This window comes from Hirundo rustica, chromosome 26, assembly GCF_015227805.2.
Source record: "Hirundo rustica isolate bHirRus1 chromosome 26, bHirRus1.pri.v3, whole genome shotgun sequence".
NCBI classification, from domain to species: domain Eukaryota; kingdom Metazoa; phylum Chordata; class Aves; order Passeriformes; family Hirundinidae; genus Hirundo; species Hirundo rustica.
The window spans coordinates 1,085,027-1,102,375 of record NC_053475.1 but is presented as its reverse complement, the minus strand read 5'-3'; the positions used below and the strand labels follow the sequence as shown (position 1 = coordinate 1,102,375).

The 17,349-nt window shown below is 51.1% G+C and overlaps 1 protein-coding gene across 10 annotated transcripts in view; it reads right to left on the bottom strand.

Annotated features, from left to right (window-relative positions):
- Nucleotides 1-17,349, bottom strand: part of KDM4B (lysine demethylase 4B) — a 72,713-nt gene that overhangs the window by 51,817 nt on the left and 3,547 nt on the right. For 4 of the 10 annotated variants that reach the window (XM_040086619.1, XM_040086620.1, XM_040086624.2 and 1 more), the window contains exons 2-7: nucleotides 12,137-12,440; nucleotides 10,516-10,657; nucleotides 9,827-9,977; nucleotides 8,552-8,727; nucleotides 7,474-7,588; nucleotides 6,048-6,241 (exon numbers count right to left, since the gene is read on the bottom strand). In XM_040086619.1, the coding sequence (XP_039942553.1) occupies nucleotides 6,048-6,241; nucleotides 7,474-7,588; nucleotides 8,552-8,727; nucleotides 9,827-9,977; nucleotides 10,516-10,517 (638 nt within the window). In that variant the 5' untranslated portion in view covers nucleotides 10,518-10,657; nucleotides 12,137-12,440. Of the gene's footprint in view, nucleotides 1-6,047; nucleotides 6,242-7,473; nucleotides 7,589-8,551; nucleotides 8,728-9,826; nucleotides 9,978-10,515; nucleotides 10,658-12,136; nucleotides 12,441-16,889; nucleotides 17,049-17,349 lie in introns of those variants that run through there. The other 6 variants (XM_040086616.2, XM_040086617.2, XM_040086621.2 and 3 more) reach the window with 4 other exon arrangements.

Here is a 17,349-nt window from a genome sequence, read left to right as displayed (position 1 = left end):
GAAAAGGGTCTTGCTGTGCCAAAGCTGCCTGAGAGCAAATGGTGTTGCAGTTAATCTATAAATCAACCATCACCATAAATTCTGCTCTTTCTCCATCCAAAACTGCAGAGCTGTAAAACAGATTACATGGGACAGCAGAGGCAGGAAGGAAATCTGGGAGCTGTGAGGAGCTGCCATCACGGCCAAATGGCCTTCCCTGCTTCTCCTTTTCTCCCAAAAAGCCTCCAAACCTCTGCTGCCAGGCCTGGAACACTTCCAGGAGCAAGGACACCTCACACACCTCCCATGGAAGATGATGCAGACCTCGGGGACTTAGGGAGAAGAGGCTGCAGAATCTTCTCCTGAACTCCCCAACACAGGAGAAGCGAAACTCAGAAAAATAAAAATCCTCAGCGTGGAGCACCAGCTCCCTCAAGGGCAAATCTCAGCTGTGATTCCAGCTAAGGCAGCCCAAGGAATCTCAGGATCTGCAGGGCGCAAGGGACCCCAATACCCAAGAGCTGCAGTGACATCTGACCCCTGCACTGGGCAGTGCCCCTGAGAGGAGGGAACAGCAGGAGGCAATAAATGCTGCAGGGACAACCCCTGCCCCCTGCAGCCACACAGCTCTGTACCAAACACGAAAGCTGCTGCCTGCAATGGGATTACACCAGGCCCCTGGAACATCTGGGGGAGTGTTAAAGCAGGGGACAGAGCAGAATGTCACAGGAGAGGCGGTGAGGGGCAGCACCCTGCACGGAAAATGAGCAGAGGAGCTGGGAGAGTTAAGCTCCATGACTGTATTAGGTCATTTGCCTCCTCCGAGGCAGTTTTCCAGGGATTAACATTTCCTATCCTGAGGGGAGGACAGGACAAGAGTTCAGCAAAGAAAGCTGCAGCTCTTTGCAGACAAGAGTGAGAAATAAAAGCAGGGAGATGCTGAACACTTCAGATGTGCTGCTGCTCCAGGAGGGGCTCTCAGCCAAGGACACAGAGGGCTCCCTTGAGAATCCCTCCCAAGGGAACACCCACGTCTTGGCTTGAATCTCCCCTCACACACCTGCTGGGAGAGGGGAGGTTTCCCTGCTGACAGCAGCACTGCCATGTACTACAAATGCACTGGACTGTAGAGGATACCAGAAAACCACGGAATCCCTGACTGGGTTGGGTTGGAGGGACCTTAAATCCCACCCAGTGCCACCCCTGCCATGGGCAGGGACCCTCCCACTGTCCCAGCCTGGCCCTGGACACTGCCAGGGACAGCCACAAGGAGGATTTGCCCTCCTTGCCTGCTCTGTGACTGGAATTGCCCCACCCAGGAAGCCTCACTGGGAAGAAAGCAGAAATTCTAAAATATTTTAACCAACACAGGTTCGGGGTAACTCCGTGGACTCTCAGGTCTGCAGCCCTCAGACTTTCACAAGACAGAATTCCAGAAGTGTTTCTGGAATGTAATTGTATCTGTGACCAGTGCTTCCAACTAATCATATTATTTTAAAGTTCCTCTGGTAATTTGTCCTTAATTCCACATAAACTGCTGTTCTGGCATAAAGTGTACTTTGTGATATCAAAGTCAAACAGATTAGGCATGATCCACTTCCAGCGAGGGAGTGTTTTGGAGAGGAGATGATATAACTTAAAAGCTAAAGCTGGCTCCCTGTTTTAATTAAAGGGGATTAAACATCCATCATGATAAGGGAGAAGGGACATTTTATAAAAATCAATTACCTTCCTCAGTGTCAGCCTGGTTTAACACCTGCGGTTTCTGAGGGAAGGAAGAGTGTAACATCCAGCAGCACTCAGAAAAAGTAAATTAAACACTGTTGCCGTACAGCAAGATCGGTCACAAACTATCCAAGAAAAATAACTTTCTTACCCAAGCAGGTGCTACTCTGTTGACAAAAAAAAAAAAGTTACACTCCTAAAGTGTATCTTAGCATATTCACAACACTGAGGCTCAAAGTTTCCTGCAGCACTTCCCCACCCCAGGAAGACTCCAGAGAGGGATTGCACCTGTTTATGGAGATAAAAGGAAGGGCTGGTGGAGCACCTCAGCTCCTAAAAATATTCTTTTGGAATTTCAAAGGCTGAGCCACATCCATTCCTCAATAAAATGCCATAATAACCATGAAGAATGAGGCCTGGCACTCAGCTTTGTTGCTTCTGTCATTATAAAATCAGTTTCTGCTTGCACCGTTTGACAATATGCTCAATTTTAGATCTCACACAGGAGTGTATGAGGTAATTATACATAATATGTATAATTGATACAGCAAAAACTCCTACCACGAGAGGTTTAATATGGGGCTGCAGAATTAAAATACATTTCGGGTTTTTTCTCTCAAGTTTGAGACTATGACAAGGTGCCAATTAAACTCCTAAGGGACGAGAGGGACGTTTTCCTGTAATCTGAGCAAAAAGCAAGTGAAAGGCTGGATGTGGCAGCTCCTGCCTGAGGGGCTTCACACGAGCTTACAGCTCCCCTGCCCAGGCTGTCAGACTGACCCCCAGGGAGCAGAGCTGGGCCTGGAGCAGCACACCCAGAGGGAGAATCCCCCTCTGGAACGGGATTGGGAATGGGAATGGGGTGAGGCAGGGTGGGATGGGGGCTGCAGCAGCTCCTGGGGCTGAGCACAACCAGCCCTGCTCTCCCTGCTGCAGCTGCAGAACTCAGTGAACAAACGTGCTGCGATCTACGGGCGCAGGGAAATCATTTAATGAGGCTGCAAACAGGAAAATGGCTGTTCTCCATTACCCCCTTGTTGTCCCTCATCACTGGGTGACCTTTCATGGCTCAGCTGCTTCTCCTGGTGCTGGAGGAGCTCTCAAGCTGCATCCCAGGGACCCAGCTGAGTCCCTCCCTGAGCGCTGCTCCGCCAGGGCAGGAGCCAACACAGGAGAGCTCACAGAGACTCCTTCAGCTTGTAACACCAGCCTTCATCAGCCTGGACAAAGAAGGCACACGTTGATTTTTCCTGCAAAGCAGCTGTTTGGCAGGGGGAAAGCTCAACATGGCAAAGACAGAAATGAGAGACACGAAATACTCAGTAATGATCCCCCCCTGGCCCAGGAGGACAATTCCTGTGGCCAAACAGACATGGTTCTTGGTGGTCCAAGCATTCCACCCAGAGCTCCCTGAGGAGGAATTTCAGCTGTCCCACAGCATCTCTCCTGTGAGCAGGGACTGCAGGAGCTGGGCCTGGAAGTCTGGGGAAGGGAAGGCTGAGAGAGGATCCCATCAATCCATAAAATACCTCATCAATCCATACAAATATCAATCCACACAAAAACCTCATCAATCCACACAAACATCCCAGGGGTTGTCAGAGGATGGTGTCCCACCCCAGCCTGAGGAAGAATTCCTTTCCCTGGTGGGTGGCAGAGCTCTGGGACAGCTGCTGTGGAGTCTCCCTCTCTGGAGATATCCCAAACCCACCGGGCCACGTTTCCGTGTCACCTGCTCCAGGTGACCCCACCTTTGGCAGGGGTTGGACTGGGGAATCTCCAGAGGTCCCTTCCAACCCAAACAGTTCTGGGATTCTATGAAATAAACACAGATTTTTCCTCAAACCCACTGAAATGAGGTTTGTGAGGGAAGCAGCTCCTCCCTCCCCTTCCCTTTGGAGGGCAGCAGGGCTGGTGGCTCCTCACCCTTCCCACAGCCTGGAGAGAAGCACCCCCAGATCATTTACAGGAGACACAAAGAAAGAGTTACGGCTTTTAACAGGCAATTTTGAAGCAGATACTACCAATATACACAGTCCTTGGCTCCACTGAATAAATATCCCTGACAGGCAAACAATAACTCTGCCTCTTATTTTAGAGCTCAACCCCAAACTGGTAGACTTTGTAACTCTCCACACTCCTGCTATTCCCTGAGGTGCTTCCAAGATGATCACTGTCAGAGTCACGGAGTCTATAAAAAGGATGAAGGAAGCTGGGAAATTTCCACAGAGGTGGTGCCAGCCAAACACAAGGAGCATTTCAGCCATCCCCGAGCAAAGCCGGGCTGCAGCACTGGAATTCCAGCAGCACAGTCCAAGAGCTCCCCCAGCTGAGCTCTGGGGTGGCTGCAGTCACTCCCAGAACAGCTCTGGCACCTGGAAAGTTCCAGATCTGCTGCAAGGGGATTCAGATTTACTCTTAGCAGCCAATGTTTGTTCAGAGAGGAGCCTGAGAGTCCTGAAGAGGAGATATCACAGTGCAGAACAAGGAAGGAGTGACTTGAGAAGCGGCAAACTCCTGCCTGGTGCTCAAGGGAAGAGCAGGGAGGCCCTGCCAAACCAGCGGTGGCATCCTGTCACAACCCATCCCATCCTGTGCCACCTGCCTATGCAAACCCCACTGAACGGGAAAAGCTCCTGCTGCAAACATGGCCTGTCCTCAAAATGCTCATTTCCCCCAGCTGGGGCAGCTTTAGAGAACGAGGGACTCACAAACACAGCCTGGAGAGAGGCTGGAACAACCCAAACCTCAGCCAGCTGCTCCCACCCCTCCTGGGCAGCTCTGAGCTCCTGCTGGGACCCTGCTGCTGTCCCCCAGCCCCGGCTGGGACCCTGCTGGTGTCCCTCAGCCCCTGCTGGGACCCTGCTGGTGTCCCTCAGCCCCTGCTGGGACCCTGCTGGTGTCCCTCAGCCCCTGCTGGTGTCCCTGAATTCCATGGGCAAAGGGGATGAGGAGCTTCCCATGGACTGTGGCACCATCTGCTGGAGACGGGGCCAGGAAAATGGGCTGGAATTAAGGGATCCTGGAGGAAAAACTGACAGGATCCAAATTGAGCCGTGGAATGTCCTGAGCTGGAGACCCACAGGATCATCAGTCCAACCCCTGGCCCTGCACAGGACACCCCAACAATCCCAGCCTGTCCCAGAGCAGTGTCCAAAAGCTCCTGGAGCTCTGGCAGCCTTGGGGCTGTGGCCATGCCCTGGGCAGTGCCCCAGCACCCTCTGGGAGAGGAACCTTTCCCTGGGATCAGCTGCATCCCAGAAATACAATTCTGAAGCTCAGCCTTGTTTAACAGAGGTATCACAAGAGCTCCTTCAAAATCCTCGTGCATCTGCCTCGGACAGTGAGCCCGAGGATCAGCAGTGCTGGGAAACAGATTTCATAACGCTTTGGAAGGGTTTTAAAAGCTCCCATTCACATTCCAGAGTCAGCCCCACCCTCCATCCCTTTCCAGGCCTGGAAAAGAGCACTGGAGCCATTCATTTACAGCCTCCCGGGCTCCTGGGGGCTTTTATGTGCCACAAGCACCAAGCCAGGAGCCACTGGGAGTCCCCAGGGAGCCACAGCTCCGAGAGGTGGGAGGATCCTGCCTGTCACTGCCAGGGCACGGTGACAGCACAGCCTCCCTGTGACATTTCTGCTCTCATTTGCACGCAAATGTCAATATTTATTAGTCACATCAAGATCTTCAGCAAAGCTCCCCTGGGTTGCTGAGTCGCTGCACTTATTCTTTTAAATTGCTTGTAAAGAAGTATATTGGCTCTTGGTAACTTATTCCAGACTTCCAACGTTCTTTATTTCATCCTTAACTATCTAGTGCTTTTGTGGAAAGTTATTTCCAAGCAGTCTATGCATCAGCTTGGTGTCGAAAAAACACTTTACCATCACGCCAAAAAATGACCATGGAAAAGGAACCTTTTCACTGAACTTGTCCCTGGAGCTGTGAACATATTTATGTATTTAAATAATGGAAATTCGAAAGTAACAGATGTTTCCTGCCTAGAGCACAGTGCAAGAACAAGAGTGTTTCACTATGGCAGTGCCTCTGAAGCATCCACACATTCCCATCTCCCCATTTGCTCTCCTGTGCATTAGTTTGCAAAAATCCCCAAGTGTTGAAATCTGGTTTTAATCGCGATGTCAACAAGTCTCCCTAATCCTGCTGAAAGTCAGGAATTAGGCCTCTGAGCAAGCCAGCATGAAAGAAAGTGAAATTGCTTTTGAATGTAGAATATTAGGGAAGAAGAGAGAAAAAATGAGAATTGAGAGATTAGGTAAACCTGATGGAATTTGGTAGAGCTGGGGAAAGGATGTTTTAGTGATGTCCAAGAGCCCCCACTTACCAGGATTTGGGCTCCCCAAAATGCAAGTAGTTGATGCTGTAGAGATCCATGTCCTCTGTATGCCAAGCAAAAGTTGTCTTCCACATGCCAAAGTAGAGGTAGGGCGTGTTCACCCCCTCGATGATGATGCCACACTCGTGTTCCACCATGTCCAGGAGGGTGTTCAGGTTGCCAATGTTCCACTCATCCACGTCCTGGAACCCAACAGAAATGGTTTGTACTGGGAATGGCAGGAGCAGCCACAGTAGATAATGGGGTTACCTGCAGTAATTTAACACCCTCTGCTTCCAGGAAGGTTAAATAAACTTTATTTCCTCTGTTCTTCTCTGAGACCAGGCAGGAGGGAGCTCCAGCACTCTGAAGAGGCTCTGGCATTGTGCAGTACACCCCAGCATTAATTAACTGTTGTGGTAATGTACACAGCATAAACCCAGGGTAAAACACACTCCTCTCAGATGTTCCTCCCCAGCCACAAACACCCCAACGTGGCCAAAGGGGCAGAACCTCCTACCTCAGCTCAGTGCTTCAGGTAAAAACAGGAACCACCTGGAGAAGAGTTGTGTTTGTGCCTGGCTGTGCCCCACCCTGGTCACAGCAGGGAAAGGAGGTGAAATTCCCACCCAGGCACCAAATCCTCTGCACCCCTGTGATGTCCATGGCTCTGAGCACCTCAGATTCCTCTATTTATTCTAATTAATCCCACATGAAACCATACTGATAATAAAAAGACACTCGTACATTCACACACAGACAACAGTCCAAAAAAGGCCACTTTCCACAAACCAGAGGAAGAGATTTAAATTATCTACCTAAAAAGAGTAAGAAGAGAGAAACCCTTATCATTTACAGAATTACTTGAAGCAGAGGATGAAATTTCACCACGGAAAAGCTTAAACAATTTGAATTGTAAAATAATTCAGTGTGCAGGTGCATTGTATCCTAATGGAGCTGCCTATAAAGAAAAAATCCAAGTGCAAATAATTTAAAATCCAAGTGCAAATAATTTATTTATATTAGGAATCAAAAAATATTTTTCATCAAGCACCATTTCCTTGAAATGCTGCGCTTTTTGTCTGGCTTTCTAAGGAGCTTCAGCAGAAATCTCCAATTTATTCCCTTAAAAAAGAAACAAAACCCAAGGTGTAGACAATTTTTTTACCACAGTCTGCATAAGAATTTGTTTAAATCACACTTTTCCTCATTTTGCTAGTAAAAGTCAGCTTTTCACAGCTTCCACTCACTATTATCCTGAATCTCAGGGGAAGTTTAGTCCCACTACAGTAATGAAGAGGAAAAAAAAAAATCAAAGGTATTGGGGCCTTTTTCGGGTGGCTATGCCAATGAAATCCTGAATTCCTGCTCCTTAATGAGGAAAGGGCAATGGTGTGCATGGCTGAAACGAATAAAGGAGAAGCAGTGCACTTACTGCGTCGTACAGGGAGCCGCTGATATCAGCCCCATAAATGGGAGACACGAAGGTCAGGTTCTTCCAGTACTTGCGCTCCAGGTCCTCGAAGTCCTGGTGCCGAGGGGTGCAGTACCTGCCAGGGAGCACAGGGATGTGAGGAGCCCTGCCAACAGCAGCACAGCGGGGGCTGAGGGTGCATTCCACCTCCAGCTCACGGAATTCGCTGCCTTTTTCCACCTCTGCACAAACCCTCCGGGCAGGCTGCCTGCCAGGATGTGCAGCATCACATCCCCTCCCACAGAAACGGGAGCTGAGGGCAGCTGGAGCTCGCAGGTGCCACAAAAACTCCAAAGCTGATCCATCCCGGAATGGTTTGGGTTGGAGAGACCTTAAAGCCCATCCAGTGCCACCCCTGCCATGGGCAGGGACGCCTTCCTCTGTCCCAGGGTGCTCCAAACCCCGTCCAGCCTGGCCTTGGACATTCCAGGGACGCAGGGGCAGCCACAGCTGCTCTGGGCACCCCGTGCCAGGGCCTGCCCACCCAGACAGGGAACAACTCCTTCCCAATATCCCATCTACATCCACCCTCCTTCAGCTTAAAGCCAGGACTGCAAAAACTCAGCACTGATTAAAACCCAGGGTCCTCCAGAACTCTGGGAAACTCCAGACTCTGGGAACAGGATGCAACTGCAGCTGACACATCCCTGCAGTCCCCAGGCACTCTGGGGGACACTCGTGTCACCAGTATCACCCCAAGCACTCCAAGGTACCGGGATTTCTACCCCAGCCATGGAACTCCTTTTCCAGAACAGCCAAGACATCTTTTTTTGGTCCCAAGCCATTCTTTTCAAGAAGACTCTCAGCCAAATACTGACCTCGAACAATCTTTCTACACCAACTCCCGGACAAAGATCCGAGACACACCAAACCCCACCAAGTTACAAACTCATTTGAGACTCAAGGAAATGCAGCTTCCCCCAGAATGTCTCCACCATTTAACAAGGCTGCATTTTCTTGTCAGCTTGTTTTTGGGAAGAAAAGCTCCCCAGGAGCTGCCCCAAGCCCAGGGGGGAGCAGAGCCCCCACAGCCACGCACTTCTCGCTGTTGGCCAGGCGCCGGTACTCGCCCACGGTCATGGGCTTCTTCTGGATGTTGTACTGGGTGAAGAGCCCCGACTGGCCCGTGACCACCTGCTGGATGGGGGCCGGGATCACCATGTCATCGATGTCATCGTACGTCTGCCGCGGCTTCCACTCCTTGGGGGGGATCACCTGCCCCAAAAAAAATAAAAGTAATCAGGGAATTCTCATTCTCATCGTGCTGGGCACGATGGGCTCGACCTCCCTTACAGGGCTCTGAGCTGCAGCTGCAAGAGACACAAAACTGACCTGCAGCGCTCAGATTAATCCTCCAAGTAAAGGAATTTCTTTACAACACCTGGAAATTACCAACAAGCTTTATTAAAATAATCTCCCTAGCAGAGTCCTGGAAGGTAATTGTCTGTACACTTGAGTGGACAAGGAAACATTCCACGGAGAGCTCTTCATCAATAGCCAGCTCTCTTTAAAGCAGCAATAAACCCAGTAATTGACCTATGTTTTAGAAGAAATAAGGATTATTTCATGCCTAACAGCTTTATTTCTCCACCGTGCTTTATTAAGGCCAGCTAAATACCACTCCTAACAAGTCCTTGTCAGAGCAAATGATCTCATCAGCCTGTGGTGACACGGCCACAGAAACACCCTTTCTAATCAGTCCTGGAGTTTTCCAAGCAGTTCTGTGTCAGGTACTGGAATTCAGAAGCTGCACATGAAAAGTTCTCATGACCAGAGGCTGCTGGGGCGCTGCCCAGGCTCCCCAGGGAATGGACCCAGCCCTGAGGCTGCCAGAGCTCCAGGGGTGCACAGGATGGGATTGCTGGGGTGCCTGTGCAGGGCCAGGAGCTGCACTGGATCATCCCGTGGGTCCCTCCCAGCCCAGGACATTCCATGGCTCTACAAAAGCCCTGTAGCTCCTCTCCCTTCCTCTCTCCAGTATCAAACCAGAGACTCCAGGTACACTTTTCCAAAGCACAGCTCCATGAACACAGAGGGCTCCAGGATCTGTCTGCTCCAGAGCTGCCACTCAGAAGGCAGCTCCAGCCCCAGCAGCCCCTCACTTTGGCCCAGTCCCTCATCTTGGCCCAGCCCTGGCCCTGGCCCTCACCTTGGCCCGGCCCTGGCCCTGTCCCTCACCTTGGCCAGCCCTGGCCCTGTCCCTCACCTTGGTCCAGCCCTGGCCCGGCCCTGTCCCTGTCCCTCACCTTGGCCCAGCCCTGTCCCTGTCCCCGTCCCTCACCTCGGCCAGCCCTGGCCCTGGCCTTGTCCTCACCTTGGCCAGCCCGGCCCTGTGGGCTCCCTGGGACTCCATGTAGGCGATGAACCTCCCGAAATCGCGGAACTCCTCCAGCGATGGACGGAAGGTCATGATCTTGCAGCCAGGGTTCTGCGGGCTCGGGTTTTCCGACCCCATAGTTCCAGTCCTGCACAGGGGAAGCAGAGAGAGCAAAGAAGGAAAGGAGCAGAAGAAGATTTTGGTTAAAACCTTTGGGTTTTTTTAACTCCCAACTCTAATGAGTTCCACAGAAAGCCTGGAGAGATTTTTTTTTTTTCATTTTCTCCCTTTACTCCCACAAGGGGGGGATTTGTAAGAACTACCCTCTAACACGGGTATGAGGAGCTTCTGACCAAAAATCCACTTAGTCAGGAACTCCTGACACCAGGATCACCCAAGAGCTCAGACAGGGGCTAAATACAGACCCCAGTTCACCACAGAAAGCGGTGTCTCATCAGGATGGTGCCACAAAAACAACAACTTCTCACCACCCTCAGCACTGTCAGTGTGCAGAACATTGCGTCATCCCACAAGTTTTCCACCAAAATGTTCCACCGTTTTCTGTTTAGGCTCAAACCCAACACCTTTCCCCAGTTTGGGTTTTTTTCACGTGCTAGATTACATTAAAAATTATAAAATTAAGGGGGGGTTATGTAGCTTCATTACACTTTGTATTTACAACGTACATAAACAGAACGAAGCCTCAGGCAAGTCCTACAAGAAATACAGACGGCACAACTCCAAAACATCCGAGACAAACTCTCCAACGATTCGGGATGAAACCACAAATTTTAAAATGGGCTCTTTTTTTAAGGTTATGCTGGAAATCTGCAAAGGAAATAAAAGGTTTTAGTGGAGTTTCAGGAGCAGACCTGACCAGGAGGGAGCTCTCAGAGTGGGAGCAGCAGCCCGAGCGCTCAGGAGATGGCAGTGCTGGGCTGCAGGAGGAGGAAACAGCTCCAGGGAGACTCTGACATCCAAGAAAAGCATCTGTGCCTTTAAACTGATTTCAAACCAGCCAAGCAGTATTGCAGATGCTCCTGGAAGTATTTGCAGGCGTTGGGAAAACACAAAATAAAGCAGGGAGTAAGTCCCAGGTCTGTGTTTGAATGGGTGAGTGTGGCCAGCTCCTGGAATTAAAACCAGCATCACACACTGAAGTGGATGGATTCCACACCCACAGCACCGAGGTTTCATCTTAACTGGGTAAAACTTTTCCTTTCAAAGGCACTGAGCAGTTTTGAGTGAAACTTTAGAAACCAGGGAAGATCAGAATTTTACACAGTAACTTTCATGCAAGTGTGTTTCAGAACAAGGATCTGCAAGTCTTATGTCCTTCCCCAAGGAGTCTTTAAAGGAATTTTATGCAACAAAATCACAGCTTCTCACAGTCAGAAAAGCCCTTCCCGAGCCAGAGATGCAGAACCCAGGCCAGAATTTAAAAATTATGAATCCCAGTATTGCAGGAAATCCCAGAGCAAAACCAACTGAGGGAGAAAAATCCCATTTCACCCCCTTCACCCCAGGATACTTCCAATTTCCAACAGAAATTATTGCAGTTTGGAAACAAAAGGGCCAATTTAACCAAGCCCTCCATCTTCAGGGTGGCCCTGCCCAAAGAGATTCCCAACCTTGCCAAACAAGGGACAAAAATCTCCTTTGGTGAACAAAAATTGCTGTTTCGGGGTCACACTCGGGGGGAGAAGCAGCAGATTGATGCACAGCTGTAGGAAGGTTTTCCTGCAGCAGGAAAATGAGAAGGAAAACCCTGGGATGAGCCACAGGAGCTGGGATCCATCTGCCAGAGGCTGGCTCGGATCACCCAACACAAGCACCGACCCCAGGAAAGCAGGGATGAGTGGGGAGAGGAACACCCCAAACCAACCTTCCCAGGAATACTGGAGCTATTTCTGAGCAGGCTCTGGAAATGCCAAGGGCCAAGGAGAGCCCAGCCAGGATCCTGGGAGGAGCTGGCTCGGGAGAGGAGCCCGAATTCCGTCCTGAGGAGGAGCCCTGCCAGCACCATCTGCTCCAGAGAGGCTTCCCAGGATTTGCAGCTTTACCCACAACCAGGGGGAAAAACAAACAGCCAGAGCCAGGCTTTATCCCATCTTTCCCTCAAGATTCTCTCACCAAATTCCGGTTTTTAGTTAATAAACGCAAAGAGGGAAAATACATGGCTCCAGTAAGGAAGGGAGATGAAAAACTGCTCCACGCAAAGCTTAATCAATTAATTAAAGGATAAAACGACTTCCTGCAAAGCTTAATTAATTAATCAAAAGGTCTACTCAATACAAGCAGCATCACCTGGCACTCTGCAATTCTTTAGTCCAGAGACAGCAAAGCACGAGACTTTTCCAAGTGCAGTCCCACCTAAAGAACACTTCACCAGGACAGGGCTGCAGCTTCCTCTGGGATTTTCAGGAGATGGCCTCAATTAGTGCCCTAACGAGCTCCAGCATCACTGGAAGGTTCCACAGCAGAATCTGACTCTTGTGGGAACACTGAGAGCCCCTTTCAGCCCCGGCAGCGCTGCAGGTGAGGGAGAGACGGGAACAAACCCTTCTCTCAGTGCTGAGAAGGATTCTGCAGTCAGAGCCCCCATTAGCTCCTGAAAAGAAGAGTGAAGGTTTTTTTCTCAGCTGGGTACATTCTGTTTCTTTGTAAGAGAGTAACAACCTGAAATATTATGAAAACCTTCTAATTTTCAACCATTGTGAGGAAGCACTAAAACTTGTCTCCAGAGGGACGATCTCGGTGCACACAAAGAACTGAGTTTTAATTTCAGTGACTTTTACGTGAGACTTTCCCCTTCCAAAACCGACGTGAACTGAGACGCTTTTGTGACTGAAATCCTGCACCTGTTGACTGAAACCTTTGTACAGCAGAGAAAAAGTCCAGGACACCCAGCTAAGATCAACGACTCCAGCTTGCTCCAGGACTGACAGGACTGGGAATCCTTCCTCCAGGAAAAGGTTTGGCACTTCCAAGTTTGGGACTTCCAAGCAGTTCCCCACTGCTGCCCCACTCCTGATCTCGGCAGAGCCAACAACGCCAGCTCCTTCTCCTGCACCCAGAGTGGGTGACTGACTGAAATCCTGCCTGGGAGTGGACAGAAATGTGGCTCCAGGCAGCAGCACGGGGGCACAGCCTGTCCCCAGGGCAGGGCAGGGACAGCCTGGGGAACCTGAGACAGCCTGGGGACAGCCCGGAGAACCAGGGACAGCCAGGGACAGTCTGGGGACAGCCTGGAGAACCAGGGACAGCCTGGGGAACCTGGGACAGCCTGGGGACAGCCCAGGGACAGCCAGGGACAGCCCAGGGACAGCCCGGAGAACCAGGGACAGCCTGGGGACTGCCTGGGGAACCAGGGACAGCCTGGGGAACCTGGGACAGCCTGGGGAACCTGGGACAGCCTGGGGACAGCCTGGGGAACCTGGGACAGCCTGGGGACAGCCCAGGGACAGCCAGGGACAGTCTGGGGACAGCCTGGAGAACCAGGGACAGCCTGGGACAGCCTGGAGAACCAGGGACAGCCTGGGGATAACCAGGAGCACCAGGCTGTGCCAGCATCGACCCGGCTGGAGCAGGGACAAGGCAGCACCGAGGGCACAGCACCACCACAAAAACACTTCTGGTCTTGCTAAACAAAGTTAATTCTCAATTTCTCCAGAGCCCAGAACACCGAGTTCCTGCAGAGACCTTCCAGGCAGGCACCAGGTCTCAGGGTAAAGCTGTCCCCAGGTGATGGAGACCCTGCCACCAGCTGGAACAAAGCCACTCCCGAGCCAACAGAACCCCCAGGATTTCCCTGGGCTGTGCTGGAAAGGGCTGCAGGGACAATGGAAATGCTGCCAGCAGCACAGAGCACAGGTGAGGCTGCACAGGGGTGGGCGCAGGCACCACACCCCAAATCCAGGGGATAAACAAAGCCCCAGAGCAGGAGGAAACGTCCCAGCAGCGCAGCCTCGGATGGGGATTGAGCCCCTGGCCGTGTCCCTGTGCTGTGCCAGGGGATGGAGGGAGGGAGGGAGGGATGGAAGGAGGGAGGGATGGAAGGAGGGAGGGATGGAAGGAGGGATGGATGGAAGGAGGGATGGATGGAAGGAGGGATGGATGGAAGGAGGGAGGGAGGGATGGAAGGAGGGAGGGAGGGATGGAAGGAGGGAGGGAGGGATGGAGGGAGGGAGGGAGGGATGGAAGGAGGGAGGGAGGGATGGAAGGAGGGAGGGAGGGATGGAAGGAGGGAGGGAGGGATGGAAGGAGGGAGGGAGGGATGGAAGGAGGGAGGGAGGGATGGAAGGAGGGAGGGAGGGATGGAAGGAGGGAGGGAGGGATGGAAGGAGGGAGGGAGGGATGGAAGGAGGGAGGGAGGGATGGAAGGAGGGAGGGAGGGATGGAAGGAGGGAGGGAGGGATGGAAGGAGGGAGGGAGGGATGGAAGGAGGGAGGGAGGGATGGAAGGAGGGAGGGAGGGATGGAAGGAGGGAGGGAGGGATGGAAGGAGGGAGGGAGGGATGGAAGGAGGGAGGGAGGGATGGAAGGAGGGAGGGAGGGATGGAAGGAGGGAGGGAGGGATGGAAGGAGGGAGGGAGGGATGGAAGGAGGGAGGGATGGAAGGAGGGAGGGATGGAAGGAGGGAGGGATGGAAGGAGGGATCCAGCTCCAGGGGCAGAGCCTGCCAGACATCCCACACAAAATCACACCCACAAAATGCAGATGTTAATTGTGCCTGGATTAACTCCTCCTGCCCCACTCAGCAGCTGAGGCACTTCCCCAACAATAATGAGAATCCAGCTCATGAAAAACTCCTTTAAAGTTGCTCTTAACTCATTATTTAACGACTAAGTCCTGCACCCAAATATTAATGGAAACTTGATGTGTTTATTTGAAATGGCATTTTTGGATGAATTAGTCTGGAACACAGAGGGCAGATTCTTCTATTTCCATCTACTTCCTTTCTCACTAAGCCAACAAATTACTCTGATTTCCATCAATTCTCATGGATCAGGCTCTATCCAAGGTTTCTTAGCAGAACCAAAGACAAACTTTTGCAAGACATCAGGTTCTGTGTATAAAATAGATGACTAAAAGCTATATATATTTATATATATTAAAACTCTAATGGTTATGTGGTGCAAGGAGATCTGAGACAACTTTCCTTCCTTCCCCTCTATTCCTAAGAATCAGATTCCAGCATTTAGACAAACAAAGGGTAAAACTTTAAGTTTGAAGTTTGCTGTTGCTCAGCCCAGTTTTAAACAACTCTACAATTACAGCCAGGATTTAAACAAACTCCTTTCCCCCAAAAAACATTGATATATTCAATTCATTACATTTTTAACATTCAAATTGCTTTGAGTTTTGTGTATCCTCCATAAAGGCTAAGTAAATATAACACGGAAAATATTTGGGAAAGAGGAACAGAGACAACATTCCCATCCAGCACGGGGATGGAGCTCTACAGTGCCTGGGATCTGACAAATTGAGAGTTATTTTCTATTAAATTTTACACTCCACAAGGCTCCTCTGCAATTCCAGATCCTCCTGTACTTGAAATCAAGCAGCATATGTAGCTCATTAAGGGAAAATAAAATTTTCCCCCAAAACACCCTCTTTGCTGTAGAAGTGCACAGTTACTCACACGTTTCTCTAACAACAAAATCATTTAGTCACGAGCAGTATTTAAAAGGAAAAAAAAAAAAAAAAAAAAAGTGGTTACATTTAAGAGCAATAAATCTGGATGACTTTAAAACAGTTTATTATTGCCTGAAGCGAGGTAGTTAACACACAATGGTTATTTCTGACTAAATCCAGATCAGAACCTCCAAAACTCAGAAAGTTTGACTGCGCAGGCAAGATAAACTCATCCCAAACCAGCCTCTGTTTGCTGCACAGCACGAGTTATCTCTGCTGCATTTTATCATCTGCACTGGATTTAGGCTTCAGGAGTATTTCAAAAACAACTTCAGAAAGGAGCATTAAAAAAGGAATTTTGTTGAATCCGAACAATTCCGAGTTTTAACACGCGCTTCAATCCAAGGCAGCGGCACTGCGAATATTTAAATAAAGCATTTCACAGGCTCTTATTCTTATGGGAAAGGAGATCAGAAACCTTGCAAAGCAGCCAGGAACCTCGATAGCCCAAAAGGTGATCCCTGCATCACATTAACACCTTCGTAAGGACTAATTCCCAGTCTTCCTCCCAACAACGAAAAGCCTGGAGTTCTCAGAAACTTGCTCGACTTCTCTGAGCTCCTTTAGGCTTTTATAACAAAAAAACCTCTCGGCAAACGGGGCTGTCTGAGGCGTTCCTGACCATCCTGCCCACAGCAAAGGAAGCCCTTGGCTGGGGTTGTGCCCGGGCTGGGTGTGACACACTGACCCAGTTCCAGCTGCCAGCACATCCCGGGAATCCAACGGGCACGGCAGAGGCAGCAGCGAGCCTGGCACGGCAGGCAGCTCCAGAGCCCCCCAAAACCCCCCAGAACCCCCCAAAACCCCAGAACCCAGCACAGCAGCAGCTCCAGAGCCCCCCAAAACCCCCCAGAACTCAGCACAGCAGGCAGCTCCAGAGGCCCCCAAAACCCTCCAGAACCCCCCAAAACCCCAGAACCCAGCACAGCAGCAGCTCCAGAGCCCCCCAAAACCCCCCAGAACTCAGCACAGCAGGCAGCTCCAGAGTCCCCAAGAACCCCCAAAAAACCCAGAAACCAGCACAGCAGGCAGCTCCAGAGCCCCCCAAAAACCCAGAGCCCTCCAGAACTCCTCAAAACCCCAGAGCCCCCCCAGAACCCCGGCACAGCAGCAGCTCCAGAGCTTCCCCAGAATCCCCCAATACCCCAAAACCCCCCACCAAACACCCCAGAGCCCCCTCAAACCCCCTCAGAGCCCGGCACAGCAGGCACGTCCAAAGCCCCCCAGAACATCCCTAGAGCCTGGCACTGCAGGCAGACCCAGAGCCCCCCAGAACCCAGCATGGCCCTGCAGCCCCAGAACTTCCCCAGAGCCCCCCCAGAACTCCCTCAGAGCCCCCCCAGGCCCTGCAGCCCAGGGCTCACCTGCCCAGGTACCCCGGGGAGCCCCTCGTGGCACAGAGGGGAGACCCCCGGGCTGCTCCCAGCCAAACCCGCACCTCGAGCAGCGACAGCTCAAACCTAAATCAAACCCAAAGCTTCAAGGTGAAAGGAGACAACCTGAACCTCTCCCAGCTGCGTTTCATCCAGGTCTCTCGGGGAGCTCCAGCTCCAAACCTGACACACCCTCCCAGGCAAAGCTGTGCTGCTTGTTCTGCCAACAGAACCGAGATCAAACATGGGAAGCTTCATAAAAACTTCTTATCTGCACCAAAACCTCACCACTGCCCTGGGGGTGGATCCAAAACGGTGAAGGAATATCAGAAAACCTCAGAAATCACCTTAACCCCTCCACCAACTTACAACATTCACCTCTTGGGCCACACTCAAAAGCAGGATTTCTAACAGATTTAGGAACAAAAGGACAACGCTGTATTCTCTAAGG